At 40.3% G+C, this 19,664-nt stretch overlaps 2 protein-coding genes across 10 annotated transcripts in view; one reads left to right on the top strand and one right to left on the bottom strand.

The window, feature by feature from the left end:
- Nucleotides 1–10,847, bottom strand: part of ANKRD27 (ankyrin repeat domain 27) — a 52,078-nt gene extending 41,231 nt beyond the window's left edge. For 4 of the 9 annotated variants that reach the window (XM_009678362.2, XM_068956234.1, XM_068956233.1 and 1 more), the window contains exons 1-2: nt 3,992–4,085; nt 152–282 (exon numbers count right to left, since the gene is read on the bottom strand). In XM_009678362.2, coding sequence (XP_009676657.2) covers nt 152–282; nt 3,992–4,040 — 180 coding nt within the window. In that variant the 5' untranslated portion in view covers nt 4,041–4,085. The other 5 variants (XM_068956235.1, XM_068956236.1, XM_068956238.1 and 2 more) reach the window with 5 other exon arrangements.
- Nucleotides 10,848–10,903: 56 nt separating this feature from the next.
- Nucleotides 10,904–16,336, top strand: RGS9BP (regulator of G protein signaling 9 binding protein). Its single transcript, XM_009678365.2, has one exon. It carries the CDS (start codon nt 11,392–11,394, stop codon nt 12,103–12,105), a length of 714 nt encoding a protein of 237 aa, XP_009676660.1. The 5' UTR covers nt 10,904–11,391; the 3' UTR covers nt 12,106–16,336.
- The last annotated feature ends 3,328 nt before the right edge of the window (nt 16,337–19,664 follow it).

Genomic DNA, 19,664 nt, shown 5'->3' with positions numbered 1-19,664 from the left:
ATTTGTAGATAATGAACAACTTTAAGTTAAACAAATCAACTTTTAGTCTACGCTTTGTGTAGGCTTGCATTAATCTTTACATGAGTTTTTAGCAGGCATGTGATTTATTGCTACTGTTTAATAAGCAGCTTTTAAGTATGTTTATACTTACAATACCATGAAATTCTGCAACTTTGCTGCAGAGATCAGGACGCCGCTTCTGAATGGCCAAATAAAAGGGATTTTTCAAGATATCTTCATCATACATAGCCATATGGACTTCAGATATTCCAAGGAGATTTTCTAAGATACATATAGAGAATCGTTATTGTATCACAAATGACATCTGTGAAGGCACAGTACATGGAAATACACAGGGGCAGATTGTTTCCTCTTGTTTAAAGAGAAAGCAGTTTCACATTTTGATGTGAGCTGCCAAGGGCATGCTTAACTAATAAGAACATAAAAACAGTTACTCAGAAGTTATTCAGAAATATTGGTTTTCCCAATAAGACATTTCTTGTTACCTAGCTATCCTCATGTCTCCTTAACTGTTACAGGTGCTATTGTCTAACAATGCATGATCTGCTTGGACAAAGCTTAGGGGACAAGGAGAGATACTTTTACGTTATCACCACTTTGATACGCAAGGTAACTTGCATTGCTAAGGTCTAAATCAAGCCAAGAAATACGAATTAACAGCTCTTTTACAGCAGATTCTACCGCATCACAAGATGTTGATGTTTTTGCAGCAAGTTCATGCAAGCCATAAAACTTGCCTTTGTAAGTATTACTGACGCATACACATCAGTGAGACATCCAGAGAGCGTAACATGAATCCTTGTGTAAGACAATCCTCAACTTTCCAGGGAAAGTTAAAGAAGCATAACAAACAGATATGTATATCCCAGTCTTAAAAGGACTAAAAAGATCCTTTTAAAAGGACAAAGGTCTAAAAGGACACCATGAAATTCATTGTTTATGGTCATCTGTACTCCCATGGAAACAGTCTCAATGATCCGAAATCAGGCTAAACTCTGGAAGACCACTTCTGCTCAGTATCACCACTGGGACTACTTTTGTGGATGGAGGTATTTCAGCTGCTGGGCAGACACACAGCATTTGACAAATCAGTGAGTAAAAAAGTGACTGGAGATAAAAGCAGGCTGCAGATCTATCACTAGCCACGTCACAAGGAAAAGATGATCTCTAGAGGCACTAAACTGTTTCCTACCTCAATTCTAATTCTCAGTAAAGAGTATGGTACATGTTGTAGAGCCATAACAGCTGGGACAACCCTTCTTGGCCCTTTCTGGAACAACTTCAGAGTTATTTTATTCAGAAGAATGGAGATTAACAGGCTTACAAGCACTTATACGAGAAGTTTGCCCTGCGCCTCCCCCAGCCCTAGCTCCACTTTGGGATTAGAAGTTGCACGATTTCCTCACATCATTTCAGCTATGTGCCCCAGGAGAGGGCGAGGGCAGTAACAGAACTTCAGTTTGAACAAGCTGACCTTGCCCCAATTAGTATTCCCTCGCGTTTTCTTCAAGGCAGAGTTACATTTAACACATTACATGTTCAGTGTGAATTTATGTTTATTCTATACTACTTGTAATATCTTACTACCTAATGCTATACTGGTAGCAGAAACACATCCTTCTCTGGAGATCACCGAGACAAGAAAATACTGTACGGCAGTTTAGTAGAGTGGAAAAAAAGTACACCTAACTCCCAGAGATTTCTAGATAGTATTTCAGTGTCAGCTATGCTGTTAAGTGATCTATAGTCTGTTAATTGATCTACAGTCTGGTACCTCTTTATAATTAGGTGCAAGGAGATCTCCCCTAGAAAGCTAAATACAAACATGATCTGTTAAAGCTGCAGGCAATTTCCAGCATAGAATTAGTTACTAGTTACTTAAAGCACGGCCCTCGGCCTGAATTACTTAAGTTTAGCAATAGCAGATAACTGACCCAAGCAGAGTGTACCTGTGAGCTTCCAGATAAAACAGTAGTCATTTTTAAAAATAAAATAAGATTAAGAGCTTCTGTGAAAGAATATTAATTTAGCCGTTTCAATACTTTACGCTTTGGAGTACAGCTCTGAAGTTCACTCATGCAAAGGGGAAAAGAAAGATTTGCTCACTGACATCTTTACAAGACTAGCCAAGTTCAGTAACTACAAAAGACTTCAAATCCCGTAAAACTAGAGCTTTATATAAGATCTGTGTTTACATAGACGTGATATGACAGTATTACCACTGGCAATTCCACAAGTGGCTACTGCTGTAAGCACTTCCAGAGAGGCAGCTGCAATACAAGCTCACACTGTGGGCTTCCTCAACTGGTACATGTGGTGGTGGAGAGCAATGCAGCCCAGTGCTGCGCCTGCTGCAAGAACACAGACACTTAATCACAGATCCACAGAACATCAGAGCTAAACCAGACCTCAATAAGTAGGACTAATTAGCTACATAAACCCGTCTGCTGAACAGCTGGCTAGGCAGCAATTCCAAATAAGATCTTGGCCACAGATCACAATCCAAACAAGAATCACAGCCACTATTGCAAGTCAAATGCCATACAAGCCTGTATAAACACATGCAACCTGCAAAATGCTTAACCACAGCAAGATTTACTTTGGAGTCCTAGGTCCTGTTTTGGGGGCTGCACTTCAGGGAGGACGGAACTGATTGAGGAAGGACCTAACTGAGAAAGGCAAGAAAGTCTAAGAAGCAGGATCTAAGAGAACACAACAAGTAGATGTTGTTTAAGCTGAAGAAACTGCATGAAACATATGAGAAATGTTTCCTGAATATATATCAAGCTCTTCTTTGTGAAGAAGATTTTCTGCATAAGAAACAGGCCTTAGGTTAAGTTAAGACAACTCAGATTACGGATCAGGAACACATTTCTAAAGGGAAGATAAACACATGTTTTAGATTGCTTGGCAAAGTATCAAGTCTCTGATGCTGTAAATCTTTAAGAACCTGTTAGACAGACCTCTCCTAGAAGCGATATGGATATAGTGAGGCCAGGAGGCTGGATTAAACAATCAAGATACCTTTCAAATCAAGCTTTTATTGATGAGGTCGGCTCACTGAAGTATCCTCATCTCTCTTTGTATTCATTTGATGAATTTATGTTCAGTATCTAGTGAAGTGCTTGATGAGACTATGATCCTCCCCACAAGACAGCACCCTGGACAGTGATGGAGGAAGTACTAGGATGCCATATGGTGTGGGGGGGGAAAAAAAGAGCACATTGACACTGGAAGGCAACCAAGGATCAGAGGTTGCAGAGAAAAAACTGCAGTACGCAAGTGCGTGCTTCCAACTATCATGTCTATATTGCAAGTCTTTCACCTTACTGAATCTTTACATCTGAAGCCTTCATCTCAAAGTAGGGGCAGAAGGGGCAAAGAAGGACACACCCCACAAATCTTTATCTAGAAAGCTTGACCTCATGCAATCAAAAGACTGACCAGGCCCTTTGTCTAGAAAGGCTAATTAGGAACAACATTTCAGGTAGCCCCTGGCAAAACAGGTGGAAGAGACTGTCATCGTGTAGTGTGACAGTCACATCATGTCCACATTCTTCAAGTAACAATGACATCTTCTAATCTGTACTTTTATGCCTGTCTTGTTATTTCAAAAATGTATTTTTTGGGGTGCGGGCAGTAACACGCAAAAGACTAAAGTGCTCCAAAAGTTATTTCAGTTTAAGATTGTCACAAAAAGAGTTCAAAGCAATATTGTTCGCTTCCCAGTTCACGAGACTACACACCACAAAACTCATTTTAGATCATTTAGCGGTAGCCATGTAGATTATTTTATTAACTGCACTGAATCATGCTCAAGAGTCCAGCAAAAAGTCAAATGACAAGAAACAGCATTTGAACACAGAACCCTAGCATCTCAGCTACTGTAATGTACCTAAGATGTCATTAATTTGCTATAACCCCAATCAGGGAGCTAAAACAGTAGTTCACAAGAATGTTTATCACTCACCTTGAGCAAAAGCCGATTGTGAAGACTCTGAACTACCAGCTGAGCACATGTCGCAGTGCACACGTGTTCCTGTACAGCAGGAAATAACCACCGCTAGCCAAATGAGTACTATCTTGAGACTCTCGAGTCTGAATTTCCTTCTCTTTTCTCTCGCATTTTTTCCTTACCCCTGCACCTGCTAAACTCCTAGTCAGTGCTACATTGGTGAACAGCCATTATATTTAATTAAAAAGTGGGTTTGCAGTAGAACAGTGAAATGTTTAATAAAGTTAACTGAAACAGTTACATTCACTATGTTTACCTGGACTTCTTTCACCTATCCACAGCATTCTCTGTGGATGCACAGAAATCAGGATGTATAAGCCATGTATAATTTAAGTAATTACAAAAACAACCAAGTCCTCTATACTGTGCTTAAATAGCTTAAGTTACAGAATCAAAATAGCACATTAAAGTTTCCCAAATTTTAGCAAGGCATTTAAGATTAAGTCAATTTCTTTCCACCTCAAAAGTTAAGTGCATCTGAAAATACTGCCTAATGCATTGCTGCAACCCTAGAAATGCATTAGAACACTCCATTGAGAATTTGCTGGCAGAACACAACATCCAACTTGAATCCAATTTTACTGAGGGTAGGGTGGAGGAGACTTATTCCTCTATCTTCCCGTTGGATAGCTTTAGATTTACTTGCACTAAGAAAGGAGGAAAAAGCACAAAGCTGTATATGCATTACCAGAACTGTTTAATGCTTAACAGAAAGTCGATTAAAAATTGTCATAAACCTTATTCACTAGGACCTTTATTAAATTCTATCATGCTGAGCTGTAAAGCAATGCATGAGCACTAATTTCATACAAAGGGTTTAAATAGAAGATATAACTACCACTTAAGTGTATGGCTTCATGCCTACGAACACACAGAAATAGCTCAGAAGCTGCTGGAAGAATAGAACACAGCTGACCAGAGGGTCAAATAACCATTGTTACTGTTCAAACAAAAGCACAACCACAATTTTTAAAAAACAGTTGAATCCTTTCTAGTTTAGCTAAAAGCTATTGCTCCACTGTTATCTGCTCTGCTAGATGTATCATTACAGTAAAAAAAAAAAAAAAAAATCACATCATTGAATCTAATCATGTCACTGTTTTCTCCAAAAGACTGGAGACTTTTAGTACTGAATACAGTGAGTGGAGCCTCACTGTAAAAGCTTCTCACTACTGCAGTTTTCCTTTAACACGGAGCCTTTTACAGACCTGTCTGGTTTTCAGTTCTTTTTAACATGTGTCTTGAAATAAAGAGACAAGCAGGCATAGAAGTACAGATTAGATACCACTGCATGGTTACTTGTATAGTTTGACAGTTATGTCCACATTCCTCAACTATTTACTTAATTCTTACGTACATTATCTTCTGAATGTTCTGCTACAATGCAATTGAAGACCTAACAAGACAAACTGCAGAGAAAATACCTCTCATAACAATTAAGGGCTCTGAATGTAAAAGTGTGTTTGAATATGATGTTGAACAGCATAAGAGTCAGTGTTTTTACTAATACATTTTAATAATACTTCAGCAGAGCAATGACAGTAAGATAGATACTAACATTGGTAGAAAGTGATTGGTCTAATACAGCAACTTCACTTTCTTTTTTTTTTTAAAAGAGCAAGTTAGGATATTATACTGGGATGCTAATATCCAGTACAGACACGTCCTCTCTGAAAGAACACAGCTACAAAGAAACAAAATGGTTCTAGCCATGCCAAATTCTTCAAAATCCTCAACACCACATCCACTAGCATGGCATTCAAGAAGCATAAATCCACTGAATTGTACTTGTATGGCAATATCATGAGGCTTTACTCCTTCTTAACCTCACATACTGACATCTAATCATAACTTGCACACCCTACAGCAGTAAAACTAAGGCTTAGTAAACCAATAGCCAGGAGAATGCCACTTTGTGAAAGGCTCAAAAGAATGAGAAAAATCAGAACAGGCAGGGACTCATTATTCATGTAATTATAAGATATTTAGTTCAAAGAAGCAGCCAGATTCACATTTTGACACGCAAAGCTTGCATGGGTATTTATCACACCAAACTGCAGACCTCTGCAGAAAAACCAAAAGGAAGTAATTGTTCCCTAATTCTAAAGGGCTCAAATTTCTCTTCTACAGAAATGCTTTCTTCTCTTTAAGAATCTCTCTTGTTAGCAAGAACAGCTGACAGCTAAGTATATCTTAAAATGCTTTTGTCAGCAACAGACAGGAATTTACCATCAGTGCAATTTAACTAGTCTCAGTCCAAACTAAAAGCTAGTTAATAGTCCAGATAAAACAGTGCCTGAAGCATTATTCCACATATTTACATTATTTCAGGGCAAAGGTTGCAATCTGGACTTGAGTCCTCAAATCAGCATTCACCTCAAAAAATGAAAAATAGATGCTCTTTTCTCAGTACACTAGCAACCTTACTCTCTCCTCTAAGGGAGGCGTGTTGAGCATCTTACAAAATGTAGCTCTGAGGCATATTCCATTGCACCCTGCTCAACAAACAAGGAATAAAGGATGCAATTTATGTCTATCCATTTTAGATTCAGCTGCAGCTTATATTACTTTCTATAAAAAATGAAGTACATCAGAGTAACAGCTCTGAGTTATCAGGCTAGAGTGGTGAACTTGCATCAGTCAGCTCAAGGCTTCCTAGCAACCTGGGAAAAACTAAGTTCCAAATCCAAGACTTTCAATCTGGCAACAACAGAACATATTTGGGAAAGAGGAGGGCAGGGGAACTTCAGGAGCATGGACGCTAATTTATCCCAGCATCTCCACACACACACAAGCACTCACTCACTCTTTTCTTCCAGTGAGGAGTTAAGAGCTGACACTGATCACATGGGTGGGTTTTTTTTTTTTTTGGGTCTCTGCTTCCCCCAAGCCTACTTCCCTTTTTAGGGCCTAAAGGCTCTCCTACCACCCCTCCCACCACTCTCAAACAGGCCTCCCACAGAGACACTACAGCACCCATCAGCAACAGTAGAACAGTGTGGAAACTGGAGTTATGTATCAGTTCAGGCAGCTTTTGATTATAAATCCTATTTTGTAAACTCTCAAAGAGAGACTATTCTTATAAAGAAATAAGAATGTCCATCCTTTTTTAATTTCAATAACACGTTTCCACCACTGTTTGCAGTGTGAAAGTCTTATTTGTCTCAGACTTGAGGCCAAAGAACATACAGGCCTGACTCTTAACAATCATCCATTTTTCTTCTCTGTAGAGAATCAGTGTTTTAATGAGCAGCTCATCACTCAACGGGTAAGCTTACCACTCTTATCCAGGCACCTCTGCTGATTCAGAGACAAATTGTCTAGTCAGCAGCCACGTATTTAGCAACAAACAGCATTCTTCTCTTCATGAGAGAATGAAAACCACACTTGAATTCTCACAGGTTTAAAGAACATTGGAGTAGCTGTTATCCTCCAACCCATTTTTATTTGTTTGTCATTATTATTGCTGCATTGAGGTATCTGATAGGAGACCCTGAGCCATTCACAAGCAAGCAGTGGAAGAGAAGATGAAGGAATGCTGATCAGTGAACCAAGTAAACAGAAATAAAGGGAACAGGTTTAGAGGAAAAACATTAACCACAGAAGGTAAAAAGTTTTCAGAATAGGTTCTCAAATAAGAAAACTTCCTCCATATATTAGTGAGCTGTATTTGCATAAGGCCATCTCCTTGGGCTTGCAGAGGTATCAGGGAGAGCATGTGAAGGTGCAGCTGAGACAGCTGAACCTTGATCAGCAGTCAGGATGTGCAGTTTGGGGGCAGGTGGGGAACAACACAAACTACAAGGTTGAACTGCAAGAACGAAGAGTGTTTTACTTAAGCCAATTATTTTGATCCTTTAGTTACTGAGGCAAGACAGTACAAATTCCCCCAGCCTACGCGCTGGTGTTGCAGTGGGCCTGAATACTGCACAGTTGGAGATGTGGATCTCAGAGTTAAAAGTTTCTTGACTACAGAGTTACAGAACACCACTGTTCACAGCAGATCACATAACGTTGATGTTAATTCAGTGCAAGACTAAAATGCAAGACAATTTGAAGCCAGAAGTTATGAACTCCCTTGATTACCTGAGTTCAGACTGTCCTTAGATCAGACAACCGGACAGGAACTGAATCCATTCCTTGTTTAACACTGTTTGCTTTTGTGCACCTCAGTATGAGAACTGGCTGGCCTTCTGGCTAGCACCAGTCTTACCCCTTTATTGCTAAAAGCTAAACATTAAACCAAAATATCTAGTCCCAAAAAACCTGTTGCAGAACACTGCACTAGTTCCCCCTTGGGGGAGAAGGGAAGGGAAGGCGAGAAACAACTCAACAGGTAAATTGTTTTAACTAGTGAAGTAAACGATCTTAACAGCTGTTGGTCTTTTGATGCTACATAATGCACAAAACAGACTTGCATTTACTTAAAACTCTAAAAAGTCTATTAAAATGAGGATATAGGATTTAAACAAGTAACACATGTCCAAAAAAGCATCACAGAGTACTTTGCCAACATTTTTAAAGGTACTGGCACAGGAAGAATATGTTATTTATGTCCGTGATAATTAAGCCTTTCCATAGAAAGGGGAAAGGCATTTCTCCTCCTACCCCTTACACTGCTTCCTCATTCACTTCGAAGGACTTTTTTTATCCTCCATCCTAATACTTTTTTTCCAGGACAAGGAGATTTCAGCTAGTCAGCATCTTGCTTGAAATTGGTATCAAGATGTGGATTTTCAGAACAGCATGCCTATCTGACAAGCTACAACTAAGTGTTAAGAGTTTCCACAGTCTGTCTGAATTGGATAATTGCATACAACTTAATTTAGAACTAATCTAACAAACAGTCTTTCTTCTCACATGATACATCTGAAGATGCATTTAGGCATTATTGGATACAGATTATAGATGCTGCCACCTTCAGGTTTAAGTAGTCACATGCTGCTGAAACAATATGGTTCCCCTTTTCAGCTAGTTTTAGAGAAGCATAGTTTCAAAGTTGTGATGTGCTGCGATGAATAGTGACTGCAGTGATGGGGAACAGACTTTAAATGCAGCTACTATATATAAATGCATAATTTAGCTAGCAATAAGCCTAACACTCTCAAGTCACATAAGACTCCAGGTTCAAACCAAGGGCTAATCCTTTCTCCAGCTGACAGAATGATTAAGCAATTACAAGACTTTGCTTACAAGAAGGTCAAAATCATCCCTTGTTTCTTCATTCCTACCAGGAAACACGCATTATCAATTCACTCCCCCTAGACTAACACAACACAAACTGGTAGAGAGCTACTCAGTTTACTCTGTAGTAACTTGGCAACCTATGACAGTTATAAAGCAGCTTCTTCCACAAGTAGCAAACTCACAACAGGAGCTACATAAAACTTATTAAGGCGAAAGTAAAGCCAGAGCAAAACAGAGCTGGGGGTAGACGACTGAACTTCCAAGCCACCAAGATCGAAAAGAAGGTACGCTGCCTGTATAGGTCCTTCGAGCTGGACTCAGCAACAGAGAGCCACTGTGTCAGGAGTCTGCTCCTCGCAGTAACCTACCTTGCTTACAGCACACCTTCCACTACCGGGCTGACATGTTAAGGGAAAAAGTTACTCTTTCCCTTCTTACATATCCACATCTTTTTCAAGTTCCTGTCACATCAGGAAGCCATTTAGCTACCCACAGAGACATATGTGGTAGCATATGTTATGACAAGTTTTCCAGAAGCTGTCTTCGCTAAAGATATACCATGTGCTACAAAGATAACATAGTTTAGTCTGTCATGTAGTGCTCAACATTATCAACTTTATCTGTTCTTCTAGAATACTCATGTACTCTAGAATACACACGTACACACACAAAACACAGAGTATTCTAGTGTTCAGTGCTAATCATAAAAAGAGTACTTCAACATATTCATAAGGGAAGTCTTTGAAGTATCATTTTCACTAGTGTAAGACTTAAGTGTTTGCTACACCTCCCCACATACTTGATTTGTAGATATCCCAATTGCAGACTAACACTTCCTACCGGCCTTCTTATACAACCCTGACAGAAAGTAAAGAAAATGCATATTCTTTCCCCTCAGCGACCAGCTGAGGTATCTGTAGCGCTTCGGCTTATCTGCTGCACCACAACGCCTGGCAGGAAGCAGAGAACATTGACCTGGCATAAATAACGTAGGCAGCAGGGTTAGTTAAAGTTCAACAACGTGTTAAATATTCCTGTCGCTTTACAGTATTAAAAACGGGAGGGAGGGGGCAGGGCTGAGAGAGAGCGAGCTCCAGCAAGCGCAACTCTCCCGCGGCTCGCGCCGCCGCACACGCGGCCGCGGCACAGCGCAAACTTGCTCCGCGGCAACTCGGCGCCGCCGCCGCGCAGCGCAGCGCCGCAGCCCCGGGCGCGGCCGCGCAGCAGGCCGCGGCCTCGCAGGCCGGCGCCCCCCCGCCGCCGCGCGGGGCGGGGGCGGCTCTCGCAGGCCTCGCGGGAGCCGCTGCCAGCGCCCGGCCCCCCCGCCCCGGCGGCCGCGCCGGGAGGGCCCCCGCGGTGCAAAGCGGCCCCCGCGCGGGGAAGCGGCCCGGGGCCCCCGGCGCCACTCACACTAACAACACCGCTCCCCTTCCTCCCCGGCCTCTCGGAGGGCCGCTCGGCGGCTGCCCCCTTCCCCCCGGCCGCTCCGCACCTCAGCCAAGCCCTACCGGGATCCAGGGCGGGCCCGGCGCGGCGGCGCCGCACGAAGCCAATGGCCGGGCGGCGGCGGGCAGCGAGCGAGCGAGGAGCGAGGCGGCCGCGGCGGTCGGAGCCTGCGGGGGCGGAGCCTGCCAGGGCTTATAGGGCCGGGCCGGGCCGCGCCCGGGAGGCCGCGGGCGCTCCCCGCGCGGCGCCATGTGACCCGGCGGCGCGCAGCTGGGCCGCGCTTCACCCGGGCGGCGGCGGCGGCGGCGGCGGCCGGGACAGCCCGCTTCCCGGCTCTCCTCCTGTTTTCTTCTTAGCTCCCGCTTTTCTTTCCGCTGCCTCCGCGGCGTGTAGGGTTCGGCGCTCTTCGGCAGAGCGGCGCCCGATCGCTGGGAGCCGTGGCTGCTTGTCGGCGCTGCGCGGGGCGCGAGGAACGAGGCGCCCGGTTCCCGCTGCGCGCTGGACGTAGCAGGCGGGAGCGATGCTGCCGGCGCCTCGAGGTTCCCCGCAGCGCGCCTGGCCTCGCCGAGGGGCCGCCTGAGCAGCCCAGCCGGCCGGGAGGGGACTCCTGCCATGCGTGGCGGTAACGGCGGGCAGCGGCGGCTCCCCGCGCCCGGCAGCGGGTAAGCGGCGGCGCGGCAGGAGAGCGGCGGCGGGGACGCGCCCCCCGCAGCCCCGGCACCATGGTGAAGGAGGAGTGCAAAGCGCTGCTGGACGCGCTCAACAGGGTGACCGCCTGCTACCGGCACATGGTGCTGACCATCGGCGGCACCTCGGACTCCCAGAACCTGCGGGAGGAGCTCAAGAAAACCCGGCAGAAAGCCCAGGAGCTGGCAGTGGCCAACAGGAACAAGCTGACCACGGTGCTGAAGGACAAAACCGTGAGTAAGGAGGACAAAGCCGAGTTCGAGAGGCTCTGGGTGATTTTCTCCACGTGCCTAGAGATCCTGGAGATCGATATGAGGAGAGCCCTGGAGCTGGGCCACGAGTTCCCGCTAAATGTCCCCAAAAAGCACCTGATCCAGACTGGCATGAGTGGGGGAACCTCTGGCGTGGCTGCCAGGGCGATGAGCGTCCAGAACATGAAGTACGAGGCTGAGCACAATATAGACGTGGTGGATTTGAAAGATCTAGAGAACGAAATCAACCAGGTAGGAGAGATGATGTACGAGATGGAAATGAAGGTCAATGTCCCACAGTGGACAGTAGAGGCTAAGCAAGACCCTGGGGCAGAACTCAAATCCACCATGAGCGTGGGTGCTTCTTCTATTGGCATGATCTCTGTGGAGGAGAATAAATCCTTCTGCGATATCAGCAAAGTCTTAGCTGGGATTATTTTCTCTGCTGTGCTCATTATTGCTATTGTCCTGGCAGTGTGTGTGGTAAAACTCTCCTAGGCCAGTGTGGGCTCTGACAAGAGCCGTCCTTCTCAAGTCTGTCTCGAGTGTTTCATGCCTCACAATTAATTTTGAAACAGGTCACTTGGATGAGCTGAGAATTCAAACTTAGCACTTGAAAACAAAACAAAACAAAACTTTTGCCTCTCAAAATCCTAAATGCACAGTTTGTTTCTTCTTGTTCTTTAAAGAAAAAAGATGCAAATCAGACCGCAAAACAGAATGCGTTCGCTTGCTGGACTTGTAATGGTTAACTACAAAGTATCAGGGTATTATCACTACTGGCTATAACAGGGATTTGTCTGCTATTAATAGATCACTCTTCTCAGAAGCCTGTATTTTTTGTTCTTAAATAAGCTCTGATGTTTGCTGCTAGTCATTGTTTACAGTATTTGAGTAGCACGAATTTCAAGGCTAACACAGGTGTTTTGCCCGACAAAGTGAATGCAATGTTTGGAAATTTTTTCATCAAATACACAAGATACTGCAGAGGCAGGGAAGGATGAAAACCCCAATAAACGAATGTAAGTGAATGGTTGGGGCCGAGGGAGGTGTGGAGGAGGATGGAGAAAACAGAACAAGCAATGTTTGATACCAAATATTGTTTGCAGATTTAGACTGGATTGTACAGAACCCAGTTGCATGGGTTGGCACAGCATACGCTAATGACTAATGGCTTTCCAGATCCAGAGAGAAAAAGGGGGGAGTTGTTTATTCAGAAAAAGACTAACAAGCCTCATGTTTCTCTTGCACATTTACCACGACTTTTATCTTCCCCTGCAGAAAGGCTAATGCTTACCACTGATTCAAATTATTCTTTCTGTAGAAGCAAACAGTTTGAACTTCACAATTAACTATGAAACTAGAAGCAATGAATCTACCCATAGCAGAAGCAGACCTTCCAAAACATCCGAAAACATCTCTCTCGTGTTGACAGGCAGGGTTTTACATATGTACAGTCACATTTCTGCAAGCAGCCGAATTATTTGCAGAAAACCAGAAAAAAATAAACAAATATACCTTAGTTTTGTCCGATTAATCATTTGGGGAAGAGGAAGCCTGTAGGACTGGACTCATAACTGGTCCAATTAATCTGACACACTGCAGTTTTGGGAGGTAAATGCAAGAATGGCATAAAACTTTGACAATTTTTTGGGGAAGCATTAGAAATGATTAAATGTAGAAGTGTGGGAACTGACACTAACTTTGCAGATATGCTTTATGATGTCTTGTTTAAGGACCTATGCATTATGTTTTCTGTTACGTAATTTATGAAAATTTGTTCTGTTTAAGTGAACACACACTACCCATTCAAGAATGGGTATGTATATTCCATACATATTTTATAGTGCCATAGACATACGAATCACTTTACAGACAAATATGAAGACCATGTAATACAGTTTTTTTTAATAAATAGTTATTCCATGGCATTGATTATTATGGACACATTATTAAAAAGACAGATGTAACAGTCAGATGTATCTGGTGAAGTTACTGGTTCATGCTTGTTAAACAAAATTATGTTGACAGCATTCCTGAAGAGCTAAATTTTTTGAGTTGAGAACTAAGCATAATTTGAAAAACTGTAGGAAACCCCTTTTTTAAGAGAACTGAATTTGAGGGAGAAAGGTGTATGTCAGATTTGAATCGGGTCACTTGTAGTGGGAAAAAATAACGCAAAGCAGAGGCCGGAATGTAAGTTTATAGAATACTATTAGTAGGAAGGATAACGTGAGTTCTGCACATCGGTCCAGTCCAGGCTCCATTCTTAGGAGGATTCAGAGTGTAGTAAGACTCCACACTCGTTTCTCTTCAATTACAATCATTCCATAGGATGTGTTTAGTATGTAGTGAAATCTAGATTCCTAGAGGTCCCAAACAGCACTCTAACATAAAGTCAAGTCTGTATTTATTGGTGCTACTGTTTCAGTCTGTCCAAGCATAGACATGGTGAAATTGCTATGTACTGATTTTTAAGTGTGAAGATCTCCTTCATAATCATATTGAGTAAAAATATTTATGGAAAATACAGCAAAAGCTGTGGGAAAAGGTACAGATTTGGATTGCCACCACCAGTCAGTACAAGGATTTGTGGGTATTTTCACTGCTTGCACTCTCCTGTTACTTAGTTCTCATGAAGGTAGGTAAGAAGTTGAACTCCATTCTGTGCTTCTTCAACAATCCATATTCCTTCAGAGACTGGACAATTTAGCCAAACGTTCTGAAAGTGCAAGTAATGAAAGTCTGAGTTTCAGTGGATAAGAAAAAGGTAACACTTACAGCACTCATCATTTTGTATCTTGAGATCCTCAAGTGCATATTCTGTTTATCCAGGGTTAGCTGTATAGAAGAATTTTTAAGAACAGGTAATCTCATCTTCAAAAGTAAGCTTCAGTGAGTTGATGAGTTGTAAATTTTCAGTCTATGCATTGTTTGGATTTTGAATAATATAAAACCCCAGGACTTCGTGTAAGTAGCCTATAATTATGTAAGTCTCACTTCATTCTGAGTATTATCTTATATCTAGGTTATGTGAAATTAAAAGATTAAGTAAAATTCTAACAGAGGATTGGCACCATCTAAATGGATAATGTTCCTGCCAGTAATCTCCTAAAAAACCACTTGATACAAGTGTACACTCAATGTGACAGAGCTCAGGCACACAGTATACAAATTCAAAATAACATGAAATCACCATTGCCCAGAAGCACTTTCCCCTGAATTGATTTTATTTTATTGTACTACAGTGACAACTTCCTTCTAAAGTACAGGGGTTTTTTTCTGAAATAAATAATTGCTAACTACAATTAATGGCTGCATGGCAAGGCATTCTTTCCACCAAATCGTGTTTGTCTGTGCTTGAAGTGGGAGCAGAAACTGTCCTTAACTCTTCTTCAGTTATTATTGTTACACAGCTTTGAATCATCTCAGAATATTCTACTGTAAAGAATACCAAGAGAATGATGCATCCTCCAAATTGAAAAGGATTAAATGTCTTTACCAATTTAAGCATGAAAACATTTGAAGTAGCAGTGAAACCTTATTATATGTAGAATACACTGATGCTTCTTTTAAATTAAGAAATAAATAAATATGCCAAGATTTTTTCCTCATTGGAATGCAACCAGAAAGAGATTGGAAGTACTGTTTTTGTAAGTGAAAAATGTAAAGTCAAACATCAAAATACTTTGTATTTAAATAGTATGATAAAAATACAAATACTCTGACGCTGATCAGTGAGTGAGAATGTTACTGTGTTTTCAGTACAACAGAAGATTCTCATTGCTTAATTTCAATCTTGTTCTGTTTCAATTATTTTGTCTTTATTCATAAGATACATACATTTTAGTTTTAAGTTTGTTATATTCTAAAATCTTATCACTGACTTAAATTACATTGTCTTTTGTGTGCACAAGGGTGGCATTTTCTACACTTAGAATAAAACTTGTTACTGTCACTGTTTATTTACCTTAAAATAAAGTATGTTAGTATGTTCATGTAACTTATTGGATGGATTGCAGCAGTAATTAAAACCACACAAAAACTGTAATATTAATACAGCTTGTCAATGAGTTCCTTTAAACAAGAAGTCCCTCTTTCAAAAAAAGTCATTGAACTGATATGCTAAGCCCCCAAATTAAAATTTTCTTTAAATAAACGTGCCCCCCTCAAACTACCTAACTTGATTATGTTAATTTATACTGCAAGCAAATCAGTAATCTTGACAAATCAAAAAATCTTTGCCTTAGGAAACAGCTACCAATAGGATGCAGGTATGATGTTGCCTTCAGCACTGCTTGTTCAGTATTGTTGCCTCGGTGAAAGTGGGCCTCTGGTTTGGGGAAACTGAAAGCTAGAGCAGACTAACATATTGTATTCTTACTGTGTCCAAACTCTGCACTCGAAATTTCATCCAGCAAAGCTTGCATTCACTGCAACTAAAGATGTACACAACGTAAGGACTGTGAAATTTGGTCCTGTGGTATTGATAGCAACAACTGTCAGTAGTTTTATCAGACTATCAAAACTGTGTCTATTAAATGCAACAATCTATAATTTTATTCTGGGACTCCTAGTCTATAAGCATAAATTTGCAGACTGATTTTTAATTTCCTCACAAAATGAATGCAGAACTATAACTAAAATGACTCTCCTCGTGTTGTAAATTGAATGTAACATGAAACTCATAGCATTATGAATATGAAATAAAATTAAAGTTTCAAAATTCTTCATGTAAATATGAACAGTGTTTTTTTATGTGAATGCAATTACTGAAAAATGAGTAAATTGGCTGATGTCATTAACTTTTTGGATTAAAAATTAAACAAGTGCTTATTGATTGTAGTCTGAAAAAATTGGTTATGGGCTTTCTTTTTTTCTCATATAAGGTGTGTTTTGCTTATATACATTATCCAGAAAAATGTCAAGTGTTAATGGAACTCCCAGTCAACATATTTACCCTTCACTGATTTTCATTATGTAAAAAGTCGTTCAGGAGGACCAGTGGATTATGGATCTCTAAGTGCTTTCTCTCAATACGATTATGTAAGTCTTTTAATGCGGGAAGAGATCTGGACAAAATAGTAGTCTACACGTGAGCAGCATTTGCTGTGGTAAGCGTACAGTAAAAGTGGGATTAGAAAAGAATGTCTTGTTCTCATACAAAATTATCTGTGTCGAGGGAAGGACAAGAAAAGCAAAGCAGATGTATGCAAATATGTCTTAATCTTATGTTAGCAAAGTATGTTTTTAATTAAATACAGTACACTAGCATCAAAACGTTAAGCTATGGCTTCCCTGTCAGAAGATAGTGTCTTATATCCAGTGTGACAAAGCATCTCTGAAACTGTCTTACCTATTCTCTGATTAACTCAATACAGAACTAAGAGTAAAAATATTTTGACTTGTCACAAGTTGATGTCAATTTTATTTCAAAGATGATCCTTTTCTCTCTGTTTCATAGTACAAGAGACTTTCTATTGGAAGAAGGTGGTCCCAGAAGGCTGGATTCTGTCATCCATTCTGACACCTTGTTCATGCAGTATTGTCACGCAGTTGGAAACGAAGCTTAATCTGTTACCACTGATTAAACCTTTGGAAAGGTGAAAAGTCACATGGCATCTAACTGATGTAAAGGCTCTTCTTCACCTTCTTATAAAGCCAAGCACAAACAGCATTTCATGCTGGAAGTAGTGTGACTAGAAGCCATGTGGGCAACTACACGTAAAATCACAACTTCTCTGAAATTCTGTGAGTTAGACTAGTTAGCAAAAGCAATTACGTTTATTGCTCTGTTCTAGGCTCACAGCCCATAATTTGGCCCAATTATCTACTATAGTTCTATTATGTGTCAGAAATCCACTTCTGGAGCCACCACAGTGTCAAGTCTTTTTTTTTTTTTTTAAACTAAACTGCATGTTTTCTTCTATTTACACTGTTACTACATGACGCTATTTATCATATACTTATTAATAACATTGCTATCAAATTAAAGAACCCAATAAATTTTCTAAATGCGATCTCTAATTCAAGTGCACAGAAAAGAAAGTCCCAATCATAGTATAATGTATAAATTTTGTCTTTTACCTTCTTGGAATTTGTTTTGGTCAGTTTTCCACTATGTTTTAAAATAATCCGTCACGTCTGTGATCAGTCAAGTCTGTCACTTGCACACAAATATGCAAAGAACATATACACTCTGACTCATTAATGTGTTGGGATTAAAAAATTATATAGCATAAAATATGACTTTACAAATCAGGAATTTTTTTATAAAAGTAGCAAACATTAGGTCATACAGCTATATTGGGAAAAAATAATTATTTAAAAATTCAAATGCAATTCCTTCATATGATCTTGAAGCAGCTATATATATATAGATAACATAATCCTTTGAGGGGAAAAAAAGAGAGAAAGATAGAAACAGGAAAAGAACACAAAAGAAAATATTTATCTATATCACATAAAATGCCTGAGGACTGCTGAATCCACAAAACATGATACTCTTATCAACTTAATCTAGTATGCTAACTGCATATGTAACTATATACATACATATTTTAGAGAAAGACAGAGAGAGAGAGGGAAAGAGATAAGCATACATTTGAGTTCTGGGTCCTAAAGGGAACAGTCTGACTCTGTATTCATACAAGCCATTGCTCAGTTTAGTGGGAAATTATACGTGTAAAGACTATTCGTGTAATTAAGGACTGCAGAATTAGAACTATAATTTCAGTTTGCATGAAAGCTGTAATCCATTATGCGTCTGTTGGAATCAGAACATTTCCAATGTTGTTAATACTATCTGTAACCTAGTTTTCTGATCTGCTTTGATTTGTTGGAATATTACTTTATATGAAGGTAGCTATAAGTTCGTTTCACTTTTAGCTAGTCTCCATAATGATGCCATAATTAAAACCCTGCATTTTCCAGATTTGACATTTATTCACATTTTGGAAACAATACTTGGTAGAATGTACAATGAATAATCTATTTACTGTTTTTATTATTCATTACCTCTGGCTATGCATTGTATGGTATAAGCTAACCAATCTAAAACTTTAAAATTTGCTATTTTGAAATCGGCCAGTTTAAGAAGTAGTAGATATGCTCATTAAACTCTTCCTTTTTGATACTTGATACTTGCGGTTATAACATTTTGTTAGATTTAGTAGGCACTATATCTGCATGGAGATGGAAACTTTTACCAGATGCAAATAAATTAAAGCAAGAACTGACTTCCTAAAATTCTGTCCAACTCACAGGAAATTATTTAAGCCAAATTAAATTGTGAAATAATGGTGAACCTTGTTTTTCATCTGAAATTAATTATTACAATGGTGTGATTTGCACAGATCTGTTGCTCAGGAGACATGCAAAATAACTTATGCAATGATGCAACATAAATGAATTAAATGGTTCAATTGCTAAGTATTCTAGACATGAAAAAATAGAAAGCTAGTTTAACAATAATTTCTATATCTCTAGTGACATGAATCTTTTTTCTTTAAAGAAATCAATGCTTTTCAATCTTCAGAAGTCTCAAAAGTGGTAACTGAAGTAATCTCTACATTGCTGAAATACGATCCCACAAAGAATCATTATCAGTGTAATAATCTTAGTGTTTCGTTTGATAATTTTTGCATAGCTTCAGAATGCTTTATTTTTCAGTACAGCACAGCCTGTTTTTGAAAACAATCAACTGAAATACAAATAGTATTCAGGGTCCACTGAGCTGAGACAACTGTATGTTCTGGCATACAAGCTGCATGAAAAGCAGTTTGAATTCTTAATTTTCAGCAAAAGCACTTTTAAAAAATCATTTATATTTGGAAGGAGATCTGACTCTCCAGCCTCCTCTTTTACCTCCTACTGGCATCACGAACAGTTGTGAATATCTCTAACTAACTCCTGCTATGGGGAGACTTTTCTCTAAGTTAGTCTCCTGTATTCCCCATCTACACACTGGCCCTAGAAGCATAATGCAAGAGAGCCCAGATGAATGCAGAATGCCCTTGCGCTGGAATGCTGACACTGCAGCAATGGAATAAACTAGT

Source organism: Struthio camelus, chromosome 10 (assembly GCF_040807025.1).
Source record: "Struthio camelus isolate bStrCam1 chromosome 10, bStrCam1.hap1, whole genome shotgun sequence".
In the NCBI taxonomy this organism is placed as follows: domain Eukaryota; kingdom Metazoa; phylum Chordata; class Aves; order Struthioniformes; family Struthionidae; genus Struthio; species Struthio camelus.
The sequence above is the reverse complement of the archived record's forward strand: the minus strand, read 5'-3'. Positions and strand labels throughout refer to the sequence as shown.